Source organism: Pristiophorus japonicus, chromosome 4, assembly GCF_044704955.1.
Source record: "Pristiophorus japonicus isolate sPriJap1 chromosome 4, sPriJap1.hap1, whole genome shotgun sequence".
In the NCBI taxonomy this organism is placed as follows: domain Eukaryota; kingdom Metazoa; phylum Chordata; class Chondrichthyes; family Pristiophoridae; genus Pristiophorus; species Pristiophorus japonicus.
The window spans coordinates 302,877,768-302,894,661 of record NC_091980.1 but is presented as its reverse complement, the minus strand read 5'-3'; the positions used below and the strand labels follow the sequence as shown (position 1 = coordinate 302,894,661).

The following is a 16,894-nucleotide window of genomic DNA, read 5'->3' as shown; positions in this document are numbered from 1 at the left end:
GCAGTGATAAAGAAGTGGAAGTGTAAAGCAATAGACTTGACATTTTCCACTTCTGCTGGGCGCCCGGGACCCCCATGTGTCTTTGGCTGAAGGGCATACTAGCCAGAGAGGGAGTGTAACAAAGGTTCACCAGACTGATTCCTGGAATGGGGGAATTGCCCTATGAGAAAAGATTGAGTAGACTAGGCCTATATTCCCTTGAGTTTAGAAGAATGAGAGGTGATCTCATTGAAACATACAAAATTCTTACTGGGCTTGACAGGGTAGATGCAGGGAGAATGTTTCCCCTGGCTGGGGAGTCTAGAACCAGGGATCACAGTCTCGGAATAATGGGTCAACCATTTAGGACTGAGATGAAAAATTTCTTCACTCCGAGGGTGGTGAATCTTTGGAATTCTCTACCACAGAAGCTCAGTCGTTGAACATATTCAAGATGGAGATTGGTAGATTTTTGGATATTAAGGGAATCAAGGGATATTGGGATAGCACAGGAAAGTGGAGTCGAAGTAGAAGATCAGCCATGATCTCATTGATCTTGAGGGTTGAGGAGCCAAAAGGCCTACTCCTGCTTCTATTTCTTATGTTTTTATGTTCCATCATTGCTGAGGACATCCAGGACGTTCAAAAGTTAAAAGGCTGGAGTTTAATTACTGCAATCGGTTGCAAGGCTTGTTAAAAGAGCAAGTCAGTTTATTTCCTTATGGTGCATAGCCAGTCTACTTGAGGTGGGCATCTCATTGGCACCATGAATGTTGCAGGTGTCCACAAACAGTATGCGAACAGCCTGACCTGTGAAATTGGATAGGGTGAGAGGTGCATCCATGGGACAGGCAGAATTTCTACCCTGCCCCAAATCTGCCGCATAAAGGGCTCCACTGGAAATTCAACCCCCAAAGTTGGCCTGATGGGCTGTCATCATAGGCAGATAGTATCTGTTCATCTGTATATGGAATTTACATTGCAATTCAATGCATAAGGGTGGCTATTACTTTAGCAGATTATCCACATTATCCTCTTGTTGGACACTATTAAAATTACCAATAAAAAAAATTTAATTCTTGGCTACAACTAATTGCAGTAAAAGAGAAACCAAATCAATTGGCAGATTCTGTGATTTGATGTTCTGCTGAGGGCCAAAGTAAATATGAACATTTGATGGACAATGACGACTAGAAAAGATCCACTGGCCCATCCAGGCTGCCCCATATAGAGGTGATGCCTTGCGTATCAAGCACCATGATACAGACACTAAAATAATAAACAGATTTTCAATCGTTTGTGAAAAAGGTTTTAAAGAAGTACTCAAAGCTGTCATTAAGGATTAAAATTAAGCATATTTTGTTCTGAAAGAATTAATGCTCTGTTCCTAATTTGTACCCTAGTTTTTTTTCCCAATTTAATCAGATATATCGCTCCCCTTAGGAATTCTAAAATTAGTTTTGAACATTTTATATTTTTTTTGTTGTTCAATTCTTTAGTTTAATACCACAATTGTTTTACTTAAGCTTTTAAGTATTAGTGACTAAATATCGGTCAGATGGCAATTAAACATTGAGCTTCATTATTGCCTCCCTGAAGATAGCTTTTGAGATCCAGCCTTGGTACAGAAGGCCCAGTGTGTCACTGGCAGCCCAATACTTGGCAAGAATGTGCAAAGTTTTTAGAAAATTGAGCAGTTCTGTACTATTCCCACTGCATCAACTGAGCGAATAGGTGGATGACATGAAGTGCTTCTTTGAAGCCATTGCCAAGAAGTACATAAGATGGTGGTTGGCCTTTTGATATTTGTGGTTTTTTTTAACCTCCTTCCTCACCACTCCCTTCTCCTTGAGGGGAATAAAGACCATCTGGTACTTTGCCCATGGATCCATTTTTCACGTGTGTCAGCATGCTGTTCCAAATCCGAGGAGATTACAATGAACCTAATCCTGCCCCTACCCAGTATTCACATGTACAGATTGGGAATGGAAAGACTAGCTGAATTTCCATTTTTAATTTGCCCTTTTATAGGAGCATTGAGACCAACTGTAATATCCTCACCACTGCCTCAGGCGAGATTGATTAACTTAGCACAGTCTCATGGTCACACATGAGACCTGCTCGATCTCCATTATTTAGGACATAAGAACATAAGAAATAGAAGCAGGCGTAGGCCATACGGCTCATTGAGCCAGCTTCGCTATTCAATAAGCTCATGGCTGAACTTTTACATCAACTCCACTTTTTTACCTTATTCCCATATCCCTTGATTCTTTTAGTGCCCAAATATCTATCGATCTCAGTCTTGAATATACTCATCGACTGAGCCTCCACAGGCCTCGGGTAAAGAATTCCAAAGATTCACAACCCTCGGAGTAAAGAAATTTCTCCTCATCTCAGTCTTAAATGGCTGACCCCTTATCCTGAGAGCTTGCCCTCTGGTTCTTGACTCTTCAGCCAGGGGAAACAGAGGACCTCTTGTTGGACCTCCATGAATGCTTCATTAGTAATTTATCTACAAATCCTAACCTTATGGAAATTAGGGAATGGAATTGTTATGTCTCTGGGGATTATTTATGGTGATTTAGTCAGCTGAAGCACTCATTAGGGAATAGCCCTATAAGTCAAGCTAGAAATCCTCAACTCTTCTTTAAGGGTTGGATGTGAACTTCTACACAGCGAGTTTTAATAAATACTGTAGCCGATAGGAGGTGCACTCTTGTGGTGTATAAATAAAAGTTATTGTTGTATGATCTTTCCCTCATTTCCACCCACTATTTCCAAGTGCTTCATCTAATGGCTAAGTTGAGAAATGTCAAAACCTGCTCAGTAATGGGTTTGCTAGTTGAGAAGAGGATTCAAATCTGGCCTCTCACCAGTTGCAGTTAGCAAGTCAAACATTATGCAATATGGCCAAAGTTGGACCATTGGCAAAGTACTGGAGTTTAAAGGAAAATATTTCTCCTTAAAATAATGTTGTTTTATCACAATAATTGTAATGTGCATCGATACAAAACCTTCAGATAATGTATGACCAAAATGCAAGTAAGAAATTCTCATGTCAATATGAAATTCTAATTGCTTGAATGGATAGGCACCATTTAGAGACAATAAACTGATGCCATTTTATGTTGTGTTTAAAGGTCCTCAGCTCAGACCTAGAGAAAAGAGAGAAGCAGCAATTGCGGATGTTGAGCCAGCTCCAGGAAATCCAGAACCGTTACGATGACTGCATGCACGATTGTAAATCTACAGGTTTGGAGATGGTAGATCTAGCCCGTCAGCTGAAAGAGTCCAGTGTGGAAGCTGACAGATGCAGGACTCAGTTGAAAGAAGTCGAGGTCCTTCGGTTGGAGAGTGAAAAGAAGAAGGAAGAATTGAAAATAAAAGCTCAGGAGTCTATCCGACAGTGGAAAATCAAATGCAAGAAATTGGAGCGTGATGTGGAAAAGCAGAAGGAGACCATCGATCGATGGAGGGATCAGCACAGCCGGGTGAGTCAAGAGAAAGAGGCAGTCCAGGGGCAACACGCAGCGTCCCTGCAGCAGATGGAGAACCTCCGCCAGGAGCTCAACGATGTCATATTAAAACGGGTGCAGCAGGAGGAGGATATCCGACGGAAGGTTGTGGAGCTCAATGAGTTGAAGTCAGGGCTGCTGGACTTGGATGGAGAGCTGCGAGATGCTAAGGAGTCTTCAAGCAAACTGGAGACTGACTTGCACACGCAGTCCATGTTGCATGTGCGGGCCAAAGAGGAGAAGCAGCACCTCGAGGATGAGTTGATGGCCTTGAGCAGGCAGCATGCAAAAGGTCAGGAGAAACTCTTGGACATGCAGCGAGTGATCACCGAGCTAAGTGCCATTCGATCTGAGCTCACTACTAAGCTAGCTGCGGAAGAAAAATCCAAGACGGAGATTAGAAAAAGCCTCTTGGAAGCTCAATCAAGGCAGGCCTTGGCCCAAGAGGAACTTGCTTCACTCAACAGCAAGTTGAAGTTGGAGAGGGATGCACACCAACAAGAACTTGCAGACATCAGATCAGAGATGCAGACCTTAAGAACTAAGCATGAAAAGAATAGGCAGGAAATACTTAAACAATGTCAACAAGAACGGGATCAACTAGAGAATAATATCAGCGTGCTAAAGGTAAGAATAGTTAATTGGCAACAAATGATTAATTTTTTTTAAGGCATGGTTTCAAAAGCATTAAATGCATTCCTCAATTGGTTTTGCTCATGAAAGAAATCTTGCATTAATATTGTGTCCTCAGGAACACTTCACAGCCAATTAAGCATTTTTGAACAAGCCATTCATGCCTGTTCCACCAAAGTGAAGGTTTTGTTCTCAGATGGGCAGGAACTCACCAACCTTTCGATCAACAACCGATTGCACCATAGAGACTTACAAAGTGCAGTCATTGTTATAATGTAGGCAAATGCAGCAGCTAATTTGCGCACATTAAGGCCCAGAACCAGTAATGAGATAAATGACCAAATAATCTGTTTTAGTGATGCCGGTTGAGGGGTTAATATTAGTCAGGACACTGGAAGAACACTTGTGCTCTTCTTCAAATGGCGTCATTTATTGTTTTACTTGCACCTGAGAGAGCAGATAGGGCCACGGTTTTACCATCTCATCCAAAAGAGGCCACTTCCAGCAGTGAACTTAAGAAATGGGAGCAGTAGTAAGCCATTCGGCCCCTCGGGCCTGCTCCGCCATTCAGTAAGATCATGGCTGATCTTCTACCTCAACACCACTTTCCTGCACTATACCCAAATCCCTTGATTCCCTTAATATCCAAAAATCTATCGATCTCTGTCTTGAATATACTCAATGACTGATCCTCCACGGCCCTCTGGGGTAGAGAATTCCAAAGATTCACTGAGTGAAGACATTTCTTCTCATCACAGTCTTAAATAGCTGACCCCTTATTCTGAGACTGTGACCCCTGGTTCTAGATTTCCTAGGCAGGAGAAACAACCTCCCTGCATCTACCTGTCGAGCCCTGTAAGAATTTTGTATGTTTCAATGGGATCACCTCTCATTCTTCTTAACTCTAGAGAATATAGACCTAGTCTACTCAATCTCTCCTCATAGGAAAATTCCCTCCATTCCAAGAATCAGTCTGGTGAACTTTCATTGCACTCCCTCTATGGCAAGTATATCCTTCCCTAGGTAAGGAGACCAAAACTGCACAATACTCCAGGTGTGGTCTCACCAGGGCTCTATATAAATGCAGTAAAAATTCTTTACTCTTGTACTCAAATCCTCTTGTAATAAAGGCCAACATAACATTTGCTTTCTTAATTGCTTGCTGTACCTGCATGTTAACTTTCAGTGATTAGTGTACAGGGGCACCCAGGTCCCTCTGAACACCAACATTTCCCAATCTCTTACCGATTTTTTTTAAAAACTCTGCTTTTCAATTTTTCCTACCAAAGTGTATAACTTCACACTTCTCCACATTATAGAATCATAGAAATTTACAGCACGGGAGGAGGCCATTTAGGCCCATTGTGTCCGCGCCTGCCGACAAAGAGCTAACCAACCTAATCCCTCTTTTCAGCTCTTGGTCCGTAGCCCTGTAGGTTAGGGCACTTCAAGTGCACATCCAAGTACTTTTTAAATGTGGTGAGGGTTTCTGCCTCTACCACCCTTTCAGGCAGTGAGTTCCAGACTCTTTCTCCCCTCCCTCTGCCCCCCCTTCTCTGGGTGAAGAGATTTCCCCTCAAATCGCCTCTAAACCTCTGATCAATTACTTTAAATCTATGCTCCCTGGTTGTTGATCTCTCTGCCAAGGGAAATAGGTCCTTCCTATCCACTCTATCTAGGCCCCTCATAATTTTATACACCTCAGTAAGGTCTCCCCTCAGCCTCCTCTGTTCCAAACAAAACAAACCCAGCCTATCCAATCTGTCCTCATAGCTAAAATTCTCCAATCCAGGCAACATCCTCGTAAATCTCGTCTGTACACCCTCCAGTGCAATCACATCTTTCCTGTAATATGGTGACCAGAACTGCATGCAGTACTCTAGCTGTGGTCGAACTAGTGTTTTATACAGTTCAAGCATAACCTCCCTGCTCTTATAGTCTATGCCTTGGTTAATAAAGTCAAGTATTCCGTATGTCTTCTTAACCACTTATCGACCTGACCTGCTACCTTCAGGGATCTGTGGACATGCACTCCCAGGTCCCTTTGTTCCTCTACACTTCTCAGTGTCCTACCATTTAATGTGTACTCCCTTGCCTTGTTAGCCCTCCCCAAATATATTACCTCACACTTCACCGGATTGAATTCCATTTGCCACTGTTCTGTCCACCTGACCAGTTCATTGATATCTTCCTGCAATCTACAGCTTTCTTCTTCATTATCAACCACATGGCCAATTTTAGTATCATCTGCAAACTTCTTAACCATACCCTCTATATTCAAGTCCAAATCATTGATATATACCACAAAAAGCAAGGGACCTAGTACTGAGCCCTGTGGAACCCCACTGGAAACAGCCTTCCAGTCACAAAAACACCCATTACTCTTTGCTTCCTGCCTCTGAGCCAATTTTGGATCCAACTTGCCACTTTACCCTGGATCCTGTGGGCTTTTAGTTTCGTGACCAGTCTGCCATGTGGGACCTTATCAAAAGCCTTGCTGAAATCCATATACAGACAGGATTAGCGGGGACCTGGGACCCTCACAGACAGGGTTAGACCTGGGACTCTCACAGACGGATGTTGGTCGTTGGTCCTAGGTCTAAACCTGATAGGGGGACCTCGGGCTAGGAGTCTGAAGCTAGCAACTGGAGCGGAGTCTGATCAACTCCTGGGATCGGGTAATATAATACTCAGTAGAAATACAGCTTTTGCATTACATGTGTGTAACCTTAAGGTAGTGATAATAAACTAGTTTGCCTTAAATTACAGTCATTTGTGTCTTTGTTCTGACCAATCTGTGAACCTTATAAGTTAGTTGCAAACCTGGAATATTATGTTCAGTTTTGGTCTCCTAATCTGAGGAAGGACATTCTTGCTATTGAGGGAGTGCAGCAAAGGTTCACCTGACTGATTCCCGGGATGGCTGGACTGACATATGAGGAGAGACTGGATCAACTGGGCCTTTATTCACTGGAGTTTAGAAGGATGAGAGGGCATCTCATAGAAACATATAAGATTCTGACGGGACTGGACAAGTTAGATGCGGGAAGAATGTTCCCGATGTTGGGGAAGTCCAGAACCAGGGGACACAGTCTTAGGATAAGGGGTAGGCCATTTATGACTGAGATGAGGAGAAACTTCTTCACTCAGAGAGTTGTTAACCTCTGGAATTCCTTGCCACAGAGAGTTGTTGATGCCAGTTCATTGGATATATTCAAGAGGGAGTTAGATATGGCCCTTATGGCTAAGGGGATCAAGGGGTATGGAGAGAAAGCAGGAAAGGGGTACTGAGGGAATGATCAGCCATGATCTTATTGAATGGTGGTGCAGGCTCGAAGGACCGAATAGCCTACTCCTGCACCTATTTTCTATGTTTCTATGTTTACAGTACATCATACGCGATCCCCTCATCGACCCTCCATGTTACCTCCTTGAAAAATTCAATTAAGTTAGTCAGACATGACCTTCTCTTAACAAATCTTGTCCTTGATTAATCCGTGTCTTTCTAAATGAAAATTTGTCCTGTCCCTCAGAATTTTTCCCAATAATTTTCCCACCACCGAGGTTTGGCTGACTGGTCTGTAATTACTCGGCTTATCCCTTTCTCACTTTTTAAACAAAGGTACAACGTTAGCAGCCCTCCAGTTCTCCGACACCACACCTGTAGCCAGAGAAGATTGGAAAATGATGGTCAGAGCCTCTGCTATTTCCTCTTTTGCTTCTCTTAACAGCCTAGGATACATTTCATCCGGGCAGGCCTGGGGATTTATCCACTTTCAAAGCTGCTAAGTTCCTTAATATTAATCCCACTATCCAGGGCCCCAAATATTCCTTCCAGGTGAAACAGCGATTTACTTGTTTCAATTTAGTACAGTATACTGTATTCACTGCTCATGATGTGGTCTCCTCTACATTGGGGAGATCAAGCGTAGATTGGGTGACCACTTTGCGGAGCACCTCCGTTCAATCCACAAGTGTGACCCTGAGCTTCCGGTCACCTGTCACTTTAATTCTCCACTGCATTCCCACTCTGACCTCTGTCCTCGATCTCCTACATTGTTCCAACTAAGCTCAACGCAAGTTCGAGGAACAGCACCTCATCTTTTGTTTAGGCACTTTACAGCCTTCTGGACTCAACATCGAGTTCAAAAATTTCAGAGTGTAACCCCTGCCAATCTTTGGCTCCCTTTCCCCCGCACCCTCCCCTCAGAACCTGTTCTTTCTTTCTATTTTTCTCCTTGTCTCTAATGCCAGTTGGTCATTATCCCGCCATTCACACCCTATCTTGGCTAATGTTTTTCTAACTCCTGGCATTACCATTTGAATTTGGGCCATCATCCCTTTTGTCTCTCTAATCTCTCCAGCCTTCCAACCTATCACAGACCTTCCTTTTTGTTCTTTCCTCCTCTCCCCCTTTCAGCGCTTGTTAAGAATCTGTCCTTTTCGAACATTCTCCAGTTCTGATGAAGGGTCATCGACCCGAAACGGTAACTCTGCTTCCTCTCCACACATGCTGCCTGACCTGAGATTTCCAGCATTTTCTGTTTTTATTCCAGATTCCAGCATCTATAATATTTTGCTTTTATATCCCCTTAATACTAACTCTCTCACTATGTTTATTTCATCTAATATTTCACACTCCTTCTCCCTGATTGCAATGTCTGCATCACCCCTTTTGTGAAATCAGATGCCAAGTACTCATTAAGAACCATACCCACGTCTTCCACCTCCACGCAGAGATTACCTTTATGTTCTCTAATAGGCCCTATTCTTTCTTTAGTTATCACCTTGCTCTTAATGTATTTATAAAACATCTTTGGGTTTTCCTTGATTTTACTTGCCAACATTTTTTGATGCTCTCTCTTTGCTTTCCTAATTTCCTTTTTAATTGCACCCCTGGACTTTCTATTCTCCTCTAGAGTTTCTGCAGTATTGAGCCCTCGGTATCTGTCATAAGCCTCCCTTTTTTATTTTATCCTACCCAGTATGTCCCTCGACATCCAGGGGGCTCTAGATTTGTTAGTCGACCCTTTTTCTTTCAGGGAACAAACTTGCTCTGAAACCTCAGGATCTCCTCCTTGAATGCCTTCCACTGCTCTGACACTGATTTATCTTCAAGTAGCTGTTTCCAGCACATTTTGGCTAAATCCCATCTCAACTTAGCAAACTTGGCTTTTTCCCAATTGAGAATTATATTCCATTTGCCATGTTCTTGTCTATATCCCCTTGAAGCCTCCTCACAACTTACACTCCCACCTAGCTTTGTATCATCAGCAAACTTGGATATATTACATTTGGTGCCCTCATCCAAATCATTGATATAGATTGTGAATAGCTGAGGCCCAAGCACTCAACCTTGTGGTACCCGACTAGCTACAGCCTGCCAACCTGGAAAATGACCCGTTTATTCCTACTCTGTTTTCTGTTCGTTAACTAATCCTCAATCGAGATTAGTATATTACCCCGAATCCCATGAGCCCTAATTTTGTTTAATAATCTCTTGTTTGGCACCCTTACAAATGCCTTCTGAAAATCCAAATACACCACATCCACTGGTTCCCCCTTATCTATTCTGCTAGTTACAACCTCAAAAAATCTCTTAATAGATTTGTCAAACATGATTTCCCTTCCTAAGTCCATGTTGACTCCTATTATCCTATTATTATTTTCTACCGAGTCCTTAATAATAGTTTCGAGCATTTTCCCTACTACAGATGTAAGGCTAACTGGTCTGTAGTTCCCCGTTTTCTTTCTCCCTCCTTTCTTAGATAATGGGGTTACATTTGCTACCTTCCAATCCATGGGAACCGTTCTAGAATCTGTGGAATTTTGGAAGATGAGAACCAATGCATCCACTATCTTTATAGCCATCTCTTTCAAAACCCTAGAATGTAGGCCATCAGGTCCAGGCGATTTATCGGCATTCAGTCCCATTAATTTTTCCAGTACTTTATTTTTACGAATACTAATTTCTTTCAGTTCCTCATTCTCTACTATTGTTTGCTGCATCTTTAGTGAAGACAGACACAAGGGGGGAGAATTCAGTCCTGCTTCTGTTGCGGTGTTAATGCAGGCGGAGCGGTACTTTTAGCGCCTTGAAAAAGTTTGCGCCTCCCGCCCAGAAATTCGTCAAAATTGGTCAAAGAGCTGATGAGTGCGATAAATCAGCCTGGCCACTAAGCTCTAACGCTTGCATTATCGCCGCCTCTGGCCGCTAACTGAGGCTATAGACAACCGCTAATCCAGCCCAAAGTATTTGTTTAAATTCTCTGCCATTTCCTTACTCCCCATTATAATTTCTCCTGTTTCAGCCTGTCAGGGACCCACATTTACTTTCGCTAATCTTTTCCTTTTTACACAGCTATAAAAGCTTTTACAGCCTGTTTTTGTGCCTCACCAAGTACAGAAATCCCTCAACACTACTCTGAAGTGTCAGCCTCTATGATGTGCTCAAGTCTCTGGAGTGGGATGTGAGCCCATGACCTTCTGACTCAGAGGCAAGAATGCTATCACTGAGCCAAGGCTGACATTTAACATTATGATTACTGAATAACATCCAACCTCTGCGTGACAGTTGAATTGAATAGTTAAAATTGCAATGAGTTTTTAGCCCTTAGTCGGGCTGTTAATGTTGCAATCCCGAAGAGTTGTTGCAAAATCATTTTTCCAAAACCTGTACGTAGATTGGGCTAAAGAAACCCACTTGTAAGCTGCTTCTATTTAGTTTTGTGTCTGGAGATGATACTGCTACTGAAAAATGTTTTCCCCCATATCATGCATCCTATCTGGCTGACAGTAGAAAGGCTGTATGATTGGAGACCTTCGCCCGTGCTCCTCTGAAACTGTGTAGAGGTGTGCACACCCAAGAGGTTGACTCAGAAGTAATTGAAAATGTTATTGCAAAAGTGAAGTTATCCTGAAGAGTTGAGACGGACGTATGTGAGAGACTGTAGTTCCGCAGGTAATCCTATAAGAGGAGGCTGGTGAATTTGGACTGACAGCGATTGATGATGTTGACAAAACGATCTCCGTACCTTTACACATATATTACAAGAGAACATCAAGGGAAGTTTCTGAGCTCCAAAATGCCTTACCGTTTCCTTGTGGGGATTGGGAGGAAATGGAGGTGAGCAATAATTTCTTGGCTGTCTAGTTTTCAGCGACGAAACAGAACTCAAACTGAAATGGTGGCACTTTGTGGCTCAAACAGTAATGTCAAACTCTCTCTCGTACAGGAAAGCAGCCTGTTTTCGATATTATCATTTTAATAATGGAACTGCACTTACTTCATTGAAAGATTCATTGGTTGAGGCACTCTTTAATATGATAAAAGCAATGACCAAAGGGTCCCATTTCTCTCTTTCGTGAGAATCAATCAGACTCTTGCACTGCTTAAATCACAAGTTGAATACTAATTCCCTGATTCTCAATAATGTCAAATTGATGACTTGATAGCATTACTGCAGAGATACTCAGGAGTAAAGAAAGAAAGAGAGACTCACATTCATACAGCGCCTTTCATGACCTCGGGACGCCCCAAAGTGCTTTACAACCAATTAAGTGCTTTTGAAGTGTGGTCACTGTTGGAGACAACGTAGGAGACGCAGCAGCCAATTTGCACTTGGAAATGTATTGGTCTGTGTTCTTTTCCACATAATTCTTTTTAACCACCTGTTTGTAAAAAGAGCAGTACTGTATAATATGCATGTGCGGAATTTCATTTCATGATGAGCCTATAAGTTGCAGTGAATGCCTCTGGAAGTGTTGACCATTGCTCCTGCTTTGTTGTGCTCCTCAGGCCGAGCTAGCGGATGACAAGAATTTGGCAAAAGCACAGCGACGCCAGGTGGAAAAGATGAAAACCGAATGTAACAAGCTCGCAGAAGACCTAATTCAGGGTGAGACGGAAAACACAAAGCTCAGGAGGAAGTACCATTTGATGAAGCAAGAACGGGAAGAAAAGGTAAGAGTTTCCCTGGGTGAAAAACCGTGGCTAAAATATGATCGCAACTTGCTGCTGCCTTGGAATGTGGCAGTTCAAGAAAGAAAAATTGCACTTATGAGCACCATTCACATCTGCGGGACACTCCCAAAGCACTATGCAGCCAATCAATTACAGGTTGGACCTCTCTGGTCCGGCACCCTTGGGACCTGACCGGTGACGGAACAGAGAATTTTCCGAAGCATGGGCAGGTCAGCTGGTAACAACGCTGCTGACAATGACCGGACATGTTCTGTGCATGTGCAGCGCAGAAGCCTACTGCGCAGCGATTAGTCGTCCAGAATCACTCCGTTTTTTTAAATCCTCAGGCCCAGCTTCGGTACCTCAGTCAGCCGCCTCCCCTTTCCTTTCCTTTCCTTGCCCGGCCCGCTTTATATCAATGAACACCAACACCTCAAAAAACCACACACATACACTTTCTAAAAAAAAAACTAAAGATCGGAAGAAAAATGGAGGATAAAGTCAAGGAGAGATGCCAACCCTTACCCACGATTCTACTCCCGGTGCCAGTCCATGTGTAAGCCGCAGGCAGAGCCTGAATGGTGGAAGTGGCAGCCTCCTCGCACCAAGACACACACACACACACACACACAACAGTGGGGGGGGGGGGGGGGAAGGTCAGCTGAGCCCGGCGCTGCAGCCTTCAGAGCATGCGCGCCTGTCACCAATCAGGCAAGGAGAGGCGGCCTCTGCAGCGAGGGGCGCGTGTCAAACCACAGCACCAGCCAGTGTGTAAAACCTCCAGCTGGCCAGGACAAGGCTGTCAAGATTTGTCATCCAAAATGCATCACACGTACGTTTAACACGTGGAGCCACGAGGAGGTCTGTAAATTATATATTGTCTCAATGAACACCACCCACGCCGGGACTGATGCCAGACCAGGGATGTTTCTGGACTAAAGAGTCCCGAGTGGAGAGGTGCAACCTGTATTTTGGAGTGTAGTCACTGTTGCGTAGGTGACAACAGCAGCCCATTTGCTCACAGCAATGAATCATAGAATCATTATCTGGTTACAGCACAGAAGGAGGCTATTTGGTCTGCCGAGCCCATGCCGGCTCACTGCAAGAGCACTTCAGCTAGTCCTACTCCCCATAAACAGTCAGGAGATAGATGACAGTTAATCTGTTTCATGGAGACATTGGTTGAGGGATGAATGTTGGCCAGGACACTGGGATAACTCCCCTGCTCTTCTTCGTATAGTGCTGAGGGGTCTTTTACACCCACCTGAACAGGCAGAATGGGGCTTCGGTTTAAATATCTCATCCGAAAGACAGCACCTCGACAGTGCAGCGCTCCCTCAGTACAGTCTAGATTATATTTTAAATTTCGTTACCCGCTAATGCAGTAAAGGTATCAGCTGATGTGGTTCTTAGTCATACAGACCAAGAAGGTCCCACCCTTAAATCCTTGTCTGTGCTGAGATAGCTTGTAAGGGTTAACTTCAAACCACCACTCGGAGTCCGTTAGCCTTAAAGTAAATGCAGCTTTATTAATTAATAAAAGCCGGCAGGGGAGCTATTCTATAAAGGAACGCTCAATGAAATGACTGGAGACGTTGTCCTTTATACAATTTCAGATTAAGTCATTACGTAATTACGCAAGTTACAATTAAACCTGTTGACTGATTAATACATGATTGATTAGTACAGCACTTCCTCCAGTCTGGCCTCTACATTATTTTATCAAAATTCGGGATCTGGCAATAAAGGTACAGCAGTTATCATGGGCGACTTTAATCTACGTATAGATTGGGATAACTACATTGGTAGCAATACGGTGGAGGAGGATTTCCTGGAGTGTATTCGGGATGGTTTTCTGGACCAATATGTCGAGGAACCAACTAGAGGGCTGGCCATCCTAGACTGGGTGATGTGTAATGAGAAAGGACTACTTAGCAATCTTGTTGTGCGAGGCCCCTTGGGGAAGAGTGACCATAATATGGTAGAATTCTTTATTAAGATGGAGAGTGACACAGTTAATTCAGAGACTAGGGTCCTGAACTTAAGGAAAGGTAACTTCGATGGAATGAGACGTGAATTGGCTAGAATAGACTGGCAAATAATACATAAAGGGCTGACGGTGAATAGGCAATGGCAAACATTTAAAGATCACATGGATGAACTTCAACAATTCTTCATCCCTGACTGGAGTAAAAATAAAACGGGGAAGGTGGCTCAACCATGGCTAACAAGGGAGATTAAGGATAGTGTTAGAACCAAGGAAGAGGCATATAAATTGGCCAGAAAAAGCAGCAAACCTGAGGACTGGGAGAAATTTAGAATTCAGCAGAGGAGGACAAAGGGTTTAATTAGGAGGGGGGAAATAGAGTATGAGAGGAAGCTTGCTGGGAACATAAAAACTGACTGCAAAAGCTTCTATAGATATGTGAAGAGAAAAAGATTAGTGAAGACAAACGTAGGTAACTTGCAGTCAGATTGAGGTGAATTTATAATGGGAAACAAAGAAATGGCAGACCAGTTGAACACATACTTTGGTTCTGTCTTCACGAAGGAAGACACAAATAACCTTCCGGAAGTACTAGGGGACCCAGGGTCTAGTGAGAAGGAGAAACTGAAGGATATCCTTATTAGGCAGGAAATTGTGATGGGGAAATTGATGGGATTGAAGGCCAATAAATCCCCGGGGCCTGATAGTCTGCATCCCAGAGTACTTAGGGAAGTGGCCCATGAAATAGTGGATGAATTGGTGATCATTTTCCAACAGTCTATCGCCTCTGGATCAATTCCTATGGACTGGAGGGTAGCTAATGTAAAACCCCTTTTTAAAAAAGGAGGGAGAGAGAAAACGGGTAATTATAGACCGGTTAGCCTGACATCAGTAGTGGGGAAAATGTTGGAATCAATTATTAAAGATGAAATAACAGCGCATTTGTAAAGCAGTGACAGGATCGGTCCAAGTCAGCATGGATTTATGAAATCATGCTTGACAAATCTTCCGGACTTTTTTGAGGATGTAACTAGTAGAGTGGACAAGGGAGAACCAGTGGATGTGGTGTATTTGGACTTTCAAAAGGCTTTTGACAAGGTTCCACACAAGAGATTAATGTACAAAATTAAAGCACATGGTAATGGGGGTAATGTATTGACATGGATAAAGAACTGGTTGGCAGACAGGAAGCAGAGAGTCGGGATAAACGGATCCTTTTCAGAATAGCAGGCAGTGACTATTTGGGTACCGCAGGGCTCAGTGCTGGGACCCCAGCTATTTACAATATACATTAATGATTTGGATGAAGGAATTGAGTGTAATATCTCCAAGTTTGCAGATGACACTAAACTGGGTGGCAGTGTGAGCTGTGAGGAGGATGCTAAGAGGCTGCAGAGTGACTTGGACAGGTTAGGTGAATGGGCAAATGCATGGCAGATGCAGTATAATGTGGATAAATGTGAGGTTATCCACTTTGGGGGCAAAAACACGAAGGCAGAATATATCTGAATGACGGCAGATTAGGAAAAGGGGAGGTGCAATGAGACCTGGGTGTCATGGTGCATCAGTCATTGAAAGTTGGCATGCAGGTACAGCAGGCGGTGAAGAATGCAAATAGTATGTTGGCCTTCATAGCCTGGGGATTTGAGTATAGGAGCAGAGAGGTCTTACTGCAGTTGTACAGGGCCTTGGTGAGGCCTCACCTTAAATATTGTGTTCAGTTTGAGGAAGGACATTCTTGCTATTAAGGGAGTGCAGCAAAAGTTCACCAGACTGATTCCTGGGATGGCAGGACTAACATATGAGGAGAGACTGGATCGACTGGGCATGTATTCACTGGAGTTTAGAAGGATGAGAGGGGATCTCATAGAAACATATAATATTCTGATGGGACTGGACAGGTTAGATGCAGGAAGAATGTTCCCGATGTTGGGGAAGTCCAGAATCAGGGGACACAGTCTAAGGATAATGGGTAAGCCATTTATGACTGAGATGAGGAGAAACTTCTTCACTCAGAGTTGTTAACCTGTGGAATTCCCTACCGCAGAGAGTTGTTGATGCTAGTTCATTCGCTATATTCAAGAGGGAGTTAGATATGCCCTGACGGCTAAAGGGATCAAGGGGTATGGAGAGAAAGCAGGATCAGATCCGACTCGGCTGTGATGTGGTTGCGAATGGCTTGCCAGCAATCACTTTGAAAACATAAGGCCATTCAGCCCCTTGAACCTGTTCCACCATTCAATGGGATCACGACTGATGTATCCTAACTCCATCCACCCGCCTTGGTTCCAAATCATTTATATCTGTGGCTCGCAAAAATCTATTGCCCTCTGACGTGGATGATCAGTCATGATCTTATTGAATGGTGGTGCAGGCTCGAAGGGCCGAATGGCCTACTCCTGCACCTATTTTCTATGTTTCTATGCCTTAAAAGGTAATTCCAGATATAATTACGGTCGTTCATTTCTATCCTATCCTTATCTTGTTATTCAGTTCAGTTTCAATGTTATCTGTCTGTATTCTTGCCTCCCAAGGTCTTTGGTCTGCGAACTGGAAAGTTTTGCTTTCTCGTGGAATGTTCCCACAGTCTGTAGGTTCCATTTTAAAATATGTTAGCTCAGTTTTAAAATGGCACAATGTTTACTATTTTAAAGATTTGTCATTTCCCTCTTCATAGCTGAATCTAGCCAGGAAGACACTAGTTGGCATAACATCCCTGGGTTAGGAAGGGGAAAGTTTAGCCAAGGTTCCTACTCCCCATCTGTATCCAGTGAACCCATACTGGAGTGTGGGCGTTCGATTGGGATCAGATCC

General features: G+C 43.4%; 1 protein-coding gene across 10 annotated transcripts in view; it reads left to right on the top strand.

Annotated features, from left to right (window-relative positions):
• The window catches only part of LOC139263485 (centrosomal protein of 128 kDa-like), a 519,582-nt gene that overhangs the window by 217,907 nt on the left and 284,781 nt on the right, over positions 1-16,894 (top strand). For all 10 annotated transcript variants that reach the window (XM_070879630.1, XM_070879635.1, XM_070879632.1 and 7 more), the window contains 2 exons: positions 3,123-4,124; positions 11,929-12,093. In XM_070879630.1, the coding sequence (XP_070735731.1) occupies positions 3,123-4,124; positions 11,929-12,093 (1,167 nt within the window). The remainder of the gene's footprint in view (positions 1-3,122; positions 4,125-11,928; positions 12,094-16,894) is intronic.